Genomic DNA, 16,883 nt, shown 5'->3' with positions numbered 1-16,883 from the left:
AGTTTTAATGACTCCAACCTAAGTGTATGTAAACTTCCGACTTTAACCGTGTATAAAAAGAGAGCGAGAGCGAAATTGTTGCATTTTATATTTTTGTTCAGTATATTTAGCCTAGGTATAATGTTATATTATTCCTGACTGTTGGAAATGTGTATCGACCTTTATTTGTGCAACAAAGCTTAATTTGAGAAAATCAAGTAATTTTTTTATCATTTATTTCACATTTGTTTATCCATTTCACTTGCTTTGGCAATGTAAACATATGTTTCCCATGCCAATGAAGCCCCTTGAATTGATAAATATCATGAATTGCCCATAAATTTGAAGAAAAAAAAATCAAGATATGATTTTTAGGCCATATTGCCCAGCCCTAGATAAAAATACCTAATCTGATTCTGAAGAGGTTGAAATCCTCTCATAATAGGGCCATTTAATTAAACAAATACAGATACATAAGTCATTTAATCATAGTCAAAGAATAGTTTGTCTGACGGCCATGACAATGAATGTAATATTACTCAAGAGCAACAACCCACTGGGCACTGACGTCAATTCAATGTCTATTCCACATTGGTTCAACGCAAAGGTGTGGATTTGAGTCCCATGACATGGACTTGAGACTCGACTTGGTAGAAAATAAAATAGCTGAGACTTGATTTGGAGCCTCAAGACTCGGGACTCGACTTTAGACTGATATTTTGAAATTCTATGGCCAGGTTCTGTAACGTTTTGTCGCTCATTTTTGTGGCACAGTCTCTGTGGATGAAGCTACTCCATGCAGCCAGAAACTGTATCGCACTGGCAAAAAACCTAATTGGCTAGTGAAACGCACACTCGGGACACTGATTCGACAAGTAAACTGTCAATCAACACAGGTCGGGTGAGCTTGCACAGTGAGAAGATTTTTGGGGGGGGGGGTGTGAAACTGAATGTGAAAAATACATATAGCCTACCATTTGTATTTTATATCTTTACCTTTGCTTCTTCGATCTGGTCACTAACATAGGCTTATGGCATTGCACTAAATTCTTGTTTCAAAAACAATCTGTGCCTCAGAACCAAAAAGTTGGGCATCTCGACTGTTGACCAATGATCAACATTGGCGAGCAAAGGCGTGCTCATATATAGATTAGCGACCAGAAAGCAATTGTTTTATTTTCTCTTTGCCAGAACAATAGGAACTTGTAACTTGCTTGTGACTCGAATAATAGTGACTTAGTCCCAACCTCTGGTTCAACGTAATTTAAATGATGTGGGAACAGCTTTGATTCAACCAGTGTGTGCCCATTGGGAAGTTGCATAACATTACTGCAGTAGATGATGATCAAGCAATGGTTTGATAGAACAAAAGAAGAGAGAGAGAGAGAGAGAGAGACCGAGAGACCGAGACCTAGTCAGGTGTACAACTGGAGGGAAGGAGGGAGAGAGGGAGAAAGGAAGGAAGGAAGGGGAAGGAAATGAGTGAGGGAGGGAGGGAGGGAAGGATATCTAGTCTGTTGTACAACTGTAGGGAAGGAAGAAGGGAGGGAGGGAAAGAAGGAAGAGAGGGGGATACTCACTGTCTGATGAACTGGATGGCATCCTCATACTTCATCCCACTCTCGATCAGTGCCAACGCCACCAGCACCGGGGCTCTGCCAAGACGGAACAAGCACAGCAGTCCCAGTCAGAAACTACCACTTGCTGATTACCTGCACAAACTGATAGAAAAATATCTCTCTTTCTTTGATTACGTTCCAGATGGGACGCAAAGGGTCCCTAAGCATATCCTTGGGAAGTAGGGGGTGCTGAGGGTGGGACATAGAAAGGCTACTCCATGTTTGAAACAATACGTATGTGCCTGTAGTTGGCTGTGTGTGTGTACACTGTCCCATTCACAACCTTTTCAAACAGCACAATCCTTGCAAGGCACGGACAGCGCCACATGCTTTAACCCAGACAATCTTCCACTTCCAGTTTAATCCACAAAAGCTTCAGCTCAACACTGCTTCCTAATAAGGTGAAGGGAAGGGGGCTCGTCCGCTATAAACTCTGAATGTTGTGTTCTTTTTAATGACGAGGGAGGATAGAGATTTCTAAGTCGCCACAAAAACATGGCAGTTCAGTTCTCAGCATAACAAGGGGCAGACTAACAGATCAATCTGCGGCCATCAAGGTTTTTACTGTTAGACACACAAATCCAAAAGACTTTACCTAAACTGAAGCCTGCAACCCCCTTTTAGTGAGCCTCCCCTCATAGAAAAAGGGTACAAGTGCTGAAAAAGTGTTTCCTCATCTGAAACACATGAAAAAAAAAGTTGGTCCAAGAAAACATTGGCACCCTTTCAAATGCCGAGGCTAGCTCCTTGGGGAGGAAGAGACGTGCGTCAGAGATGGGGATTCACCGCCCCCAAACCAGACCGCCAGGGCCGGTGGCCCCTCCCCCCCCACGTCACTGTGTTTTATGACTTTACCCCCCACTACATTCTGTTGAGCCGTTTGTTTCTGTTGTTCGGGTGTGTGTCCCCTACAGTATACACTTCAAGCAGCTACACTATGAGTGTATATGTGTGTGTACATGCGCGCCACACACTCAAAGATGAAGGATGGCAGCAGCCACACAGTGTGTATTTGTTTATAGAAAGACTGATCAGTATAATACTGTCGTATTGTTCAAAAACGTGTCCCAGTTGGGCGGTTGTTAGCTACAAGTCACTTTCTCCCTTCACAGCTTCTGAGAGAATGGAGGGAAAGTTAGCCTATCCCTGCTGCAGACACTGAGGGGTGGATCCAGGGTCATCTCTAGTTATCCCTTCGCTCAGAGCTGGGCTGGGGCCTGATATAAATCACTCAAAGGAACAGCAGATTCAATTATAGGGTATTAGCCCCCGCTCCTCTCCGACTGGGGCCGGGCCTGATCCCAGCAAAAAGGTAATGGAAAGAGCCCAGCGTTTGCATGTTATAGCGGGAACCGTAAAAACAAATGCCTCCGAAAAGCTTCCTTCCTGTTTCGTCTTCAGACTCTCCCGGTGCCTCTAATAATACTGTGGGATTACTGCCTTACTGCGGCACCAAGGGGACGGTTGGTGTTGACTTTGGCCCAGTGCTAGGCTAGAGGGGGGGGGGGGGGCTGGGTCTACAGACATGGGTCTAGAAAGAGGGTTCAGTTTGATGTGGTGGGCACCTCATGGTTCGCCTGGTCCCAGACCTGTTTGTGATCTCTTGTCCACTCCTTTGGACATGTTACATCAGCACAAACAGATCTGGGACCAGGCTACCTCACTGTGGCTGTGTAGAGGGAAGTTATGAGCTAGAAGGATACTTTCTATTCTATTATCTGGCTTTCTCAGAAGGCAACTCTCCTTTCCCTGGAGATGTGTGTGTCCCCAATGGCACTCTATTCCATATATAGTGTACAGGGAATAGAGGGCCATTTGAGATGCAACCAAAGAGGTGCCCATCCTATTCTTGAACCGGTAGGTGTGTCAGCAGAGGGTCCTCAGAAGAGGAAGGGGAGGACACTCCTACTCAGTAAATTTTTGTTTTGTTTTTGTGAAACATACTTTTTTAGATAAGACTATACTAAATATATTCACATCACCAAATAACTGATTAAAATACACTGCTTTGAAACAAAGGTCTACAGTAACCTCAACAGCACTCTCTGGTGTAGCACCATGGTGTAAGCCGAAGGACAGCTATTTTCCGTCCTTTTCTGGTTACATTTACTTTAGTATAATAAGTAGGAGGCTCATAGTTCTCACCCCTTTCTATAGACTTACACAGTGATTAATGTAATTGCAGCATGAACTGACATGTCTACCCAATCAAAGGATCAGAGAATGAATCTAGTACTGAAAGCATAAGCGACAGATAGCTAGCACTGCAGTGCATAAAAGAGAGAGAAAGACGAGAGTTGAACAGTTTTGAACAAATTAATTTCTTCAAAAATTAAGAAGCAGCAGAGAGAAAGCGAACTAGCTATACTTCATTCAATTTTTTTCACTTACTTGCAGCTATTGTAGCTAATTTAGCATATTCAACCTACAGCTCAAACAGAGAGGAATTGTATTTATTTTAGCAAGCTGGCTAAGGTTATTCAACACTGGAACTCCTCCAAGTCAAGGTAAGCTTTCGGTTTTATAAATGTATTGCCACTGGGGCATGCCGGTGTAACTGCTAAACTGCTTGCTGTACACTGTACTGCGGGATTGTAGCGGGATTACTAATGTGTTAGATATAGTAACTATGTTGGCTATGACATTAGCTAATATGGTGACAACGATGTAGGGTGTGTGTAGCGGTTATGGTATGAAGGCTTGGAAAGGTTTTTTCGCCTGGTCACAGACAGCTGTAGTGTTGTGCACAACTGAAGGGAAAAGGTGAGAGGAGGACAGCGTGTAGCTGCGAGAAGGAATTATACAACGAGCAAAGTGATGATGCTGTTCGTATGTGACTGCTATGAAAGTCAACTTGTGTGCAGGTGATCAGGGGTGTATTCATTCTGCCGATTCTTCTAGTGAAAAACATTTCTTAAATGGAAGCAAACAGAACGAAACAGGGATAAACCTATCTGCATTTCTCCAACAGAAACTCTTTTGCAACTGTTTGGACTGATGATTACAGCCTAGTTCAGATAGATGCAGGCAAGAGTTTGCAAGGTGGTATTTAATGTGTCACCTTGATTACTCTAATTTCTCTCGACTTGTGCACCTACAGTGGGGAGAACAAGTATTTGATACACTGCCGATTTTGCAGGTTTTCCTACTTACAAAGCATGTAGAGGTCTGTAATTTTTTATCATAGGTACACTTCAACTGTGAGAGACGGAATCTAAAACAAAAATCCAGAAAATCACATTGTATGATTTTTAAGTAATTAATTTGCATTTTATTGCATGACATAAGTATTTGATACATCAGAAAAGCAGAACTTAATATTTGGTACAGAAACCTTTATTTGCAATTACAGAGATCATACGTTTCCTGTAGTTCTTGACCAGGTTTGTACACACTGCAGCAGGGATTTTGGCCCACTCCTCCATACAGACCTTCTCCAGATACTTCAGGTTTCGGGGCTGTCGCTGGGCAATACGGACTTTCAGCTCCCTCCAAAGATTTTCTATTGGGTTCAGGTCTGGAGACTGACTAGGCCACTCCAGGACCTTGAGATGCTTCTTACGGCGCCACTCCTTAGTTGCCCTGGCTGTGTGTTTCGGGTCGTTGTCATGCTGGAAGACCCAGCCACGACCCATCTTCAATGCTCTTACTGAGGGAAGGAGGTTGGTGGCCAAGATCTCGCGATACATGGCCCCATCCATCCTCCCCTCAATACGGTGCAGTTGTCCTGTCCCCTTTGCAGAAAAGCATCCCCAAATAATGATGTTTCCACCTCCATGCTTCACAGTTGGGATGGTGTTCTTGGGGTTGTACTCATCCTTCTTCTTCCTCCAAACACAGCACGTGGATTTGAGACAAAAATATAGCTTTTTGGTCTAATCAGACCACATGACCTCCTCCCATTCTTCCTCTGGATCATCCAGATGGTCATTAGCAAACTTCAGACGGGCCTGGACATGCGCTGGCTTGAGCAGGGGGACCTTGCGTGCGCTGCAGGATTTTAATCCATGACGACGTAGTGTGTTACTAATGGTTTTCTTTGAGACTGTGGTCCCAGCTCTCTTCAGGTCATTGACCAAGTCCTGCCGTGTAGTTCTGGGCTGATCCCTCACCTTCCTCATGATCATTGATGCCCCACGAGGTGAGATCTTGCATGGAGCCCCAGACCGAGAGTGATTGACCGCCATCTTGAACTTCTTCCATTTTCTAATAATTGCACCAACAGTTGTTGCCTTCTCACCAAGCTGCTTGCCTATTGTCCTGTAGCCAATCCCAGCCTTGTGCAGGTCTACAATTTTAGCCCTGATGTCCTTACACAGCTCTCTGGTCTTGGCCATTGTGGAAAGGTTGGAGTCTGTTTGATTGAGTGTGTGGACAGGTGTCTTTTATACAGGTAACGAGTTCAAACAGATGCAGTTAATACAGGTAATGAGTGGAGAACAGGAGGGATTCTTAAAGAAAAACTAACAGGTCTGTGAGAGCCAGAATTCTAACTGGTTGGTAGGTGATCAAATACTGATGTCATGCAAAAAATGCAAATTAATTACTTAAAAATCATACAATGTGATTTTCTGTTTTTTTGTTTTAGATTCCGTCTCTCACAGTTGAAGTGTACCTATGATAAAAAATTAGACCTCTACACGCTTTGAAAGTAGGAAAACCTGCAAAATCGGCAGTGTATCAGATACTTGTTCTCCCCACTGTATGTTGTAAACTTTCATTCGTAGACTAGGTTGTAACAACCTCATGATGGGTATAGGGAAAATTTGAGTATAATGTAGTAGCTTAACCTATCTATGTTACATTGAACTGGGTGAATGGAATATGAATGACAGTCCTCCAATATGCTCTAATAGAAATAAGGACGTGCTCATAAAACATAAATAATAATCCTCCATGATCTTAAACAGCACCGACTGCCACTGGGTGTTGGGTACAGTTAACCCAGGTTTAACCAACTGACTGTCAGATTAACATGGTAAACACTGTGCAAAGCTCAGTCTTTGCAGTGACAGTCAACACAACCTCTTGGGTCCTGTTCCCTGTGATACCTTGGTCAACAATGCCCCCATGATCTGATTATAAGCAATGACAGGCATGATGACTCAAACACTGTTGTCTATTCACATCAAACTAAATGAACTACTTTATTTTTCACTGATTGTCTACCCTATATGTCCCAGGCGTAAAAGTACAGTCTATGGATTTGTGAATGTGTTCAGTACTCATTTTCAGATGTAAGTAAACAAAGTATCCCTTACATGCCCAGTCCAGCCACACGGTGCATCCTACTGGACCCCTAAAGAGCATCCTGCCGGACCCCTACAGAGCATCCTGCTGGACCCCTACAGAGCATCCTGCTGGACCCCTACAGAGCATCCTGCTGGACCCCTACAGAGCATCCTGCTGGACCCTACAGAGCATCCTGCTGGACCCCTACAGAGCATCCTGCTGGACCCTTACAGAGCATCCTACTGGATCCCTACAGAGCATCCGGCTGGACCCCTACAGAGCATCCTGCTGGACCTCTACAGAGCATCCTGCTGGACCTCTACAGAGCATCCTGCTGGACCTCTACAGAGCATCCTGCTGGACCTCTACAGAGCATCCTGCTGGACCCCTACAGAGCATCCTGCTGGACCCCTACAGAGCATCCTGCTGGACCCCTACAGAGCATCCTGCTGGACCCCTACAGAGCATCCTGCTGGACCCCTACAGAGCATCCTGCTGGACCCCTACAGAGCATCCTGCTGGACCCCTACAGAGCATCCGGCTGGACCCCTACAGAGCATCCGGCTGGACCCCTACAGAGCATCCGGCTGGACCCCTACAGAGCATCCGGCTGGACCCCTACAGAGCATCCGGCTGGACCCCTACAGAGCATCCTGCTGGACCCCTACAGAGCATCCTGCTGGACCCCTACAGAGCATCCTGCTGGACCCCTACAGAGCATCCTGCTGGACCCCTACAGAGCATCCTGCTGGACCCCTACAGAGCATCCTACTGGACCTCTACAGAGCATCCTGCTGGACCCCTACAGAGCATCCTGCTGGACCCCTACAGAGCATCCTGCTGGACCCCTACAGAGCATCCTACTGGACCCCTACAAAGTATCCTATCCGGACCCCTACAAAGTATCCTACTGGTCCCCTACAGAGTATCTGTAATGTGAATATGCCTTTTTTTTAATCCAAAGCGATTTACAGTCATGCGTGCATACATTTTTACGTATGGTCGTCCCGGGAAACCCAATATCCTGGCGTTGCAAGCACCATGCTCTACCAACTGAGCTGGTCCCCTCACCTGCCCAGTCCAGCCACACAGTGCACGGCCACGCAGCAGCCCGGGTCTTCCAGGAAACGAGACCGTAGCAGACTCAGCCAGTCCTCCACCACCTTAGAGGGAGGGGGCGCACCGTCGTCAAACTGCCAGTCCTGGGGAGAGATGGAGAAATAGTGTTAGACTGAGACCTTAGGTTTCAACAACGCACGAGTGGCGCAGAGGTCTAAGGCACTGCAGACCCTGGTTCGATTCCAGGCTGTATCACAGCCGGCTATGATTGGGAGTCCCATAGTGTGGTGCACAATTGGCCCAGCGTCGTTAGGGTTTGGCCGGGGTAGGCCATCATTGTAAGTAAGAATTTGTTCTTAACTAACTTGGCTAGTTAAATAAAGGTTAAGTTAAAAAAAAAAAACATGTAAAATGATGTTCCTGGGAACTAGCATGTTTTGGAATCTTATGCACATTGTTTTGTAATGTTGTGTTGACTGCACTGTAAGTGTTCTTTGTTGTAATTTTCAAAGCTTCATATACGAATAAAGTCATTTGAAATGAAATGACCGATGACCACAGTGGTGGAAACATTGGTTTGTATTCCACTGCAATGCCAAGCACAGCACACCTATCAGTAAACAGAAGGAGCAGGCATCCTTCCATCTTTTGATTCAACACAGGGTAGGGTGACCTCATTTTGAGGTTGTGCGAGTGAGCCATAGCCCCTCTATAGATATCTATATGTTAGATACAGTTCACCCTATCAGCAGCTTCCAGTCTAAGACACACATGGTTTATGGTACAAATTTGATTTAGCACAGCTGCCTGGGGACAGAGGTGTACAATACAGACGCAGATACAAAGCAGATAGAAACACACACAGACAGACAGACATGACGCAGGAGTCAGGAGGGTAGTGACGAGATAGGTGAGTGCCAGTCAGTCAGTGGTTAGAGGCTTACTCACAGCAGCCCAGGGATGAACCATAGATACTGATCAGCCATCGTGGTCTGGACCCAGGGCCTGTTGATCTCCGGCCACACAGTATCAGCCATAGCGGTCTGGACCCAGGGCCTGTTGATCTCCGGCCACACAGTATCAGCCATAGAGGTCTGGACCCAGGGCCTGTTGATCTCCGGCCACACAGTATCAGCCATAGAGGTCTGGACCCAGGGCCTGTTGATCTTTGGCCACACAGTCTCAGCCATAGCGGTCTGGACCCAGGGCCAGTTGATCTCCGGCCACACAGTATCAGCCATAGCGGTCTGGCCCAGGGCCTGTTGATCTCCGGCCACACAGTATCAGCCATAGCGGTCTGGACCCAGGGCCTGTTGATCTCCGGCCACACAGTATCAGCCATAGCGGTCTGGACCCAGGGCCTGTTGATCTCCGGCCACACAGTATCAGCCATAGCGGTCTGGACCCAGGGCCTGTTGATCTTTGGCCACACAGTATCAGCCATAGCGGTCTGGACCCAGGGCCTGTCGGCCACACAGTATCAGCCATAGCGGTCTGGACCCAGGGCCTGTTGATCTCCGGCCACACAGTATCAGCCATAGCGGTCTGGACCCAGGGCCTGTTGATCTCCGGCCACACAGTATCAGCCATAGCGGTCTGGACCCAGGGCCTGTTGATCTCCGGCCACACAGTATCAGCCATAGCGGTCTGGACCCAGGGCCTGTTGATCTCCGGCCACACAGTATCAGCCATAGCGGTCTGGACCCAGGGCCTGTCGATCTCCGGCCACACAGTATCAGCCATAGCGGTCTGGACCCAGGGCCTGTTGATCTCCGGCCACACAGTATCAGCCATAGCGGTCTGGACCCAGGGCCTGTCGACCACACAGTATCTCCAGGGAGGGAGGGACACACCTGGCTGTCTGGGGAGATTTTATAATGCACCACTGACTCATACATCTTAACAATAGTCCCACATAGCTACAACAAATACACAATGCAACCACACACAGACACACGTGCAGGGTAGTATTACATGCACACACACACACACACACACACACACACACACACACACACACACGTAGAAGAACAAACAGGTATTAGAACAAAACAGTACACACACACACAAACAGAGCCATGTAGAAGAACAAACAGGTATTAGAACAAAACAGTACACACACACACACACAATTTGGTTTCAGCTGGTGTCTGTCGTTTACAGTAAACAGTGTGGAATTACCACAGTAAAACCTTCTGAAAGAGGAGATAGCCTCATCACACGACTGGACTCAGGAAAGCCCACAAATACATACAGGCACACAGATGGACGCACGCACAAACACAGACACAGAATCAAGCACCACCACAACAGACCAGTTCTCATTTGAGGGTTAGACTATTTATTTGCCTGAGCTGTGTCTTACACTGTTTTCCTGGGGTATTAGCATAAGCTCCTGAAAGTTCAATATTTGCAGTGTATTACATGTTGTAAGCTACTGCATGATGTTGGCTGAGGTAATGTGGGATATGTCAACAGGGCAGGAACCACAGCAGCACTGGCCTACTTTGGGGATGAGGTATGGGCACACACATACACGTTTTCCTCGCACGCTCACACACAGTTCCATTCAACGTGACCTTGGAATGCTTTTTAGAATGTCAAGATGACCTGCGACAATTCCATGCCCTGAACACACACAATATACAACACTGTTCACTCATTAGCTATACCAGTATGAGGCCCTAGCTTTGAAAGCCTGTAGCCAAAGCAACTCACTGCATCAGAGCGACAGTGGAGAGGAGACACCGGATAAACAAATCACTACAGATTTCCAATCAATTCCTAGTTAACAGTGATATCCCCATCCAGTTTACATGTCTTCAGCTGAAAAGCGCCACGAACATCCCCCATTTTACATGACAACAGTTACTCAACAATTGAAGCAGCCATTAGTAATAACAGCCATCCTCCCAGGGCTATGATAACAGAGTACAGCGCTATCTGTCTGTCTGGTCCTATAGCTTCCTGGTTGTTGATATTTTATGTCACTGGACAGCAGGATTGGGGTCAATTCCAATTTAATTCCAGTAAATTCAATAAGTATGCTAAAATTCCAATTATCCTAAATTATTTTCAATAAGGAAAATGTGGAATTGGGTTTACTTTTCTGAATTGACTGGAATTTAAATGGAATTGACCCCAAGCTGATGGCTTGATCGTGTACAAGCCTTTAACTAGATCTCTCCAGATTTCCCCTATATCACTACGGAGACAGAGGAAGGGGAGGGGAGAGGTAGGCAACTCCCTCCCATGCACTGTTTTTCAAGACTCTGGAGAGCGAGTACCAATTGCCATGATCCTCAATGTTTTCCAGTGCTCTGGCAGAAAGCGAAGTACAGCCTTCACATAAATAGCAGTCCATGGTGTTGTGCTTACGTAACAGCATACCCTGTAAATCTCTCCTTTCATATCCACACTATGCACTGAGAGAAAGAGGGAGAGAAAGACAGAGAGAGCTTAAAGAGAGAGTGAGAGAGAGAAAATAGAAAAAGGAACAAATTTAATAGAGGAGGCCACGCGGGGTAACCAGGCTCTGCAGCTGCCATGGCAACAAAGGAACGTTGATGTCCTGGTAATCAGAAACACGTGTCTTCAAGTTCAGTTACAGATACTGGTCTGAGTTATGTGCGTGTGTGTGTGTGTGTTTGTTTAGGAGTGACCCAGATGAGTCTTTGAAAGGGTTTTGGCTGCTTCCAGGTTGTTGGGTGTACATCAGTATTGATGTGTGTATGTGTGTTTGTTTACGAGCATATAAGGACGGAGCATGCTCTTCCAGGAACTGGGCCCCAACCCCATTGCCCTCCTCTGAACACAGAACAGTCTGTTTGATAACACTCTGCCTCCTCCTTCCCTACGCGGTCATGGCCTTAGTGGAAATAGTCAGTGGCGTCAAACAAACTCGACCAAAGAATGACGAAAATCATGAAATATGAAAGGAAAACGTACACATTATGGCAGCGCCGAAGATTCAGCACTGCTAAATGGACAGCGTCTTTGCACAGGTAGGTTGTTTAGCAACAAAACCGACACGTGTCCAACTATGGGGCAAAACAGACTGGTGGTTTAGAATGTTGACAACATGTAAACTATATTTAATTTGATTTATTTAACTAGGCAAGTCAGTTCAGAACAAATTCTTATTTACAATGACGGCCTACCAAAAGGCCTCCTGCTGGGACAGGGGCTGGGATTTAAAATAAACAATTAAATAAATATAAATATAGGACAAAACACACATGACAAGAGCGACAACACCACATAAAGAGAGACCTAGACAACAACATAGCAAGGCAGCAACACATGACAACAACATGGTAGCGACACAACATGGTACAAACATTATTGGGCACAGACAACAGTGTTTTCAATGTTTATTGAAAACATGAATACATTTGCACAATGAGCACTTCTTGTCTAACATATAGGGTTGCACATTTTGGGGAATATTCAGGTGGAAACTTTCTGTGGAAATTAACGGGAATATATGGGAATTAACGGAAATATATGCAAATGAATATTAACACAATTTAAATGTAGATGTTTTCTGCATTGGATATATTTACCATATATGGAGACATAAATATAAACCTTTTACCTTCTCATAAGTAGACATAATTGCAAATGATTAAATCCTTCAATAAAAAAAATATGTATAATAATTTAGTTACGAATTGAACTGTAATTAAATGAGTTGACTCTTCACATGGGATGATTTCACTGAACAACAAAGGGGATATTGAATGATCCCCAATGATCCATCACATCTCCCAAAAACGTTTACAACATACATAAAATGATAGTCTAGAAACTAAAGCTTTGGTTGTCTTCCTCTCAGGCTTCCATGTCTTCTCCCTGGACCTCCTCAATGCCCACCTCTTGAACATCAGACTCTGAGGCCTCATCTTCAATGTCACTTTCCAACCTTGTTGAGGATGGCTCGTTATCAGGCTCAAAAAGCCTCAAATTTTCCCTGATTGCCACCAATTTTTTTTCTTTTTCAGCCTGTTGCGTGCTTTGGTGTGTGTGATCCCAAACAAGGACCAGTTGCGCTCTGAGGAGGCTGATGTTGGTGGGATTTGGAGGATGATGGAGGCAACAGGGGAAAGAGCCTCAGATCCACAAAGTCCCTTCCAACAGCTGGTTGATGAGATATGTTGGCACAACTGCCATATTGCATCTCCAATCCAAAGCCCTTGCTTGGAAGTGTACTTCGCCAGACTGCCAAGAACCTTGCCCTCATCCAGGCCAATGTGTCGAGACATGGTAGTAATGACACCATAGGCCTTGTTGATCTCTGCACCAGACAGGATGCTCTTGCCAGCATACTTGGGGTCCAACATGTACGCTGCGGCGTGTTTGGGCTTCAGGCATAAGTCTTCATGCTTTTTGATGTATTTCAGAACTGCAGTTTCCTCTGTTAGAACAACAGTGAAGTGGGCAGGGCAGTACGGATTTCTTGTCTTACATCTGCAAGCAGAGTCTGAACATCAGACAGGATGGCATTGTCTCAGTCAATCCGTGCAATGGCTACTGCTATAGATTTCAGGTTGTTTCAGGCTGTTTACCACTCTCTCCCAAAATACATCATCCAGGAGGATCCTCTTGATGGGGCTGTCCATTTCGGCAGACTGTGATATGGCCATTTCTTGGAGACTCCTTCCCCTCCAGAAGACTGTGAAACATGATGACAACACCACCCCAACAGGTGTTGCTGGGCAGCTTCAATGTGGTGCTCTTATTCTTTTCAATTTCCTTGGTGAGGTAGATTGCTGCCATAACTTGATGACTTTTCACATACATACACGTATCCATTGTTTTCAGTGCCATGATGTCCTTGAGGAGAAAATTCAATCCATGAGCAGCACAGCCAATGGGTGTGATGTGAGGGTAGGACTCCTTCACTTTAGACCAAGCAGCCTTCATGTTCGCAGCATTGTCTGTCACCAGTGCAAATATCTTCTGTGTTCCAAGGTCATTGATGACTGCCTTCAGCTCATCTGCAATGTAGAGACTGGTGTGTCTGTTGCCCCTTGTCTGTGATCTTGTAGAATACTAGTTGAGGGGTGGAGATGTAGTTAATTATTCCTTGCCCACAAACATTAGACCACCCATCAGATGTGATTGCAATACAGTCTGCTTTCTCTATGATTTTCTTGACCTTCACTTGAACTCTGTTGAACTCTGCATCCAGCAAATGAGTAGATAAAGCATGTCTGGTTGGAGGGGTGTATGCTTCCAATATATATTGCCTGTGAGCATCAAAGGTGAACCAGTTGCATACACAGCTCGAGCAAGACATTCATCAGCATTTCTCTGACTACGTTCCTCCATTGAGTCAAAAAAACGTCTGATTCCAGGAGGACTATGAGCTGTTGCTATCGATAAGGTGTCTGATTCATCATTTTCACCTCAAATAGAAGTAGAGGGACTTTTGTCAGAGGTTGCTTGTTGTAAGCGCTGAGGGAACTTTATGCACTTGGCCAGATGATTCTGCATCTTTGTTCATCACATATGATTTGGCACAGTATTTGCAAAATGTACACAGCTTTTCCTTCTACATTAGTTGCAGTGAAATGTCTCCACACATCAGATCGTTCCTGTGGCATTTTCCTGTAAAGATTAGGAAAACAATAGTAAAAAAACAACAAATACAATTCTATGTACAGATAACGAGTTAAGCAGTTAGATTAAACAACTCCTTTGTAAAGATAAATGTTTTAACCTCTTGGTACTACCCATCCTGGATCCGGGAGCGTTGTCATCAACTGACACTAATTAGCATAACGCAACGGACATAAATATTACTAGAAAATAAGTTAAATATATTGAAACACAGCTTAGCCTTTTGTTAATCACCCTGTCATCTCCGATTTGTAAAATATGCTTTACAGCCAAAGCAAGACAAGCATTTGTGTACGTTTATTGATAGCATAGCATAGCATTATGCCTAGCTAGCAGCAGGCAACCTGGTCACGAAAATCGACCGGAAATTGCGGTCACGACAACGCCGAAAAATATTCCAAATTAGCTCCATAATATCGACAGAAACATGGCAAACGTTGTTTATAATCAATCCTCAAGGTGTTTTTCAAATATCTATTAGATAATATATCAACCGGGACAGATGGCTTCTTAGTAGGAAAGAGAGAAACAATGGCCGCATTTGTCCTTTACGCACAAAACACTCAGAGACTTCAGCTGACCACTGACGCAATGTTGACGTTCAGGCTAATTTTTCAAAATAAAAGCCTGAAACTATGTATTGTGACACTAGACACATTAGGGAAGCCATAGAAAAAATAATCTGGTTGATATCTCTTTCACTGCTCAATAGGGACGCATAGGAACGCAGAGGTTTCTAAATAAGAGTCACTTCCTGATTGGATTTTTCTCAGGCTTTCGCCTGCAATATCAGTTCTGTTATACTCACAGACAATATTTTTACAGTTTTGGAAACTGTAGAGTGTTTTCTATCCTAAACTGTCAATTATATGCATATTCCAGCATCTTGTCCTGACAAAATAGCCTGTTTACTTAGGGAATGTTATTTTTCCAAAAATGAAAATAGTGCCTCCTTTATTCAAGAGGTTAAATGAAACGTATGGAAACAGGTGAATTAACACTCTTCAGTAAGCATGCTCAAGCAAGCTAAAACCCACATGGTAGCAAAAACTAACTAGCAGAAAATGTTAATTAACAAGTCAGAAATGATTTAACCTCTCACAGCTCCCCCTACTGTGCAATTTCCGCCTGAAGACATACCCAAATCTAACAGCCTGTAGCTCAAGCTCAGAACCAAGGATATGCATATTCTTGGTACCATTTGAAAGAAAACACTCTGAAGTTTGTGTACATATGAATGGAATGTAAGAGAATGTAACACAATAGATCTGGTTTAGATAAAACAATGGAAAGAAAACATACGTTTTTTATATCATCATCTTTAAAATGAACAAGATAAAACAAACATTCAGATAGGATGATGGGGACAATTTCAGTGAAAAATATAAGAGGGCAACAGTACTTGTGCAACGTTTCAGAATGATAACTTCCAAAATGAGTGTGCTACATGAAATTTATCATGAAGTCACCCAGGTGTCCCACACAAGTAGCCCAAATGTACCCAAGTGGCCAAATTGGTGAAGGTATACATTTTGAAACAAATAACTATATACAAAATACCAAAATGGTAGTCTAACACACCCCCCCCCCCAAAAAAAAATGGAGAATTTTTTTTGAAAAAAATAAGTATTGATTAAAAAAAAATATATACATTTACAAAATAACATGGGTAACTATTTACACACGTTCAATATTTGGAAGACCCTCAGTCCTCTATCAAATCAAATCAATTTATATAGCCCCAGCCTAAAACCCCAAACAGCAAGCAATGCAGGTGTAGAAGCACGGTGGCTAGGGAAAAACTCCATAGAAATGCAAAAACCTAGGAAGAAACCTAGAGAGGAACCAGACTATGAGGGGTGGCCAGTCCTCTTCTGGCTGTGCCGGGTGGAGATCACAGTGGTTGTAGAGGGTGCAAAAGGACAGCACCTCAAGAGTAAAAATGAACAGTTTAGGGTTCCATAGCCGCAGGCAGAACAGTTGAAACTGGAACAGCAGCAAGGCTGGGTGGACTGGGGACAGCAAGGAGTCATCAATCATGGCAGGTAGTCCTGAAGCATGGTCCAAGGGCTCAGGTCCTCCGAGAGAAAGGAGAGAAAGAGAGAGCAGACTTAAATTCACACAAGACACCGGATGAGACAGGAAAAGTACTCCAGATATAACATACTGACCTTAGCCCCCACCCACTTTGCCATATAACCCCACCAACTTTGCCAAAACTCTAGACAATATTCTGCTGCTGATGCCAGATGCCATAGCAGTCTCTTTCTGATGTAAAGCAGAGGGTCACTGAGCATGTGGTGCATGTGACGGGAGACTTAATCTTGCAAACACAGCAACGCCTCCATGGTGTGCCCTTTTGGCCCTTAG

At 44.6% G+C, this 16,883-nt stretch overlaps 1 protein-coding gene across 4 annotated transcripts in view; it reads right to left on the bottom strand.

The window, feature by feature from the left end:
* Window positions 1-16,883, bottom strand: part of LOC139391809 (protein tyrosine phosphatase type IVA 3-like) — a 70,341-nt gene that overhangs the window by 5,493 nt on the left and 47,965 nt on the right. For all 4 annotated transcript variants that reach the window (XM_071139372.1, XM_071139371.1, XM_071139373.1 and 1 more), the window contains 2 exons: window positions 7,902-8,032; window positions 1,560-1,634 (listed from right to left, as the gene is read on the bottom strand). In XM_071139372.1, the coding sequence (XP_070995473.1) occupies window positions 1,560-1,634; window positions 7,902-8,032 (206 nt within the window). The remainder of the gene's footprint in view (window positions 1-1,559; window positions 1,635-7,901; window positions 8,033-16,883) is intronic.

This window comes from Oncorhynchus clarkii, chromosome 32, assembly GCF_045791955.1.
Source record: "Oncorhynchus clarkii lewisi isolate Uvic-CL-2024 chromosome 32, UVic_Ocla_1.0, whole genome shotgun sequence".
Classification (NCBI taxonomy): Eukaryota; Metazoa; Chordata; class Actinopteri; order Salmoniformes; family Salmonidae; genus Oncorhynchus; species Oncorhynchus clarkii.
This window is presented reverse-complemented; position numbering and strand designations above follow the sequence as displayed.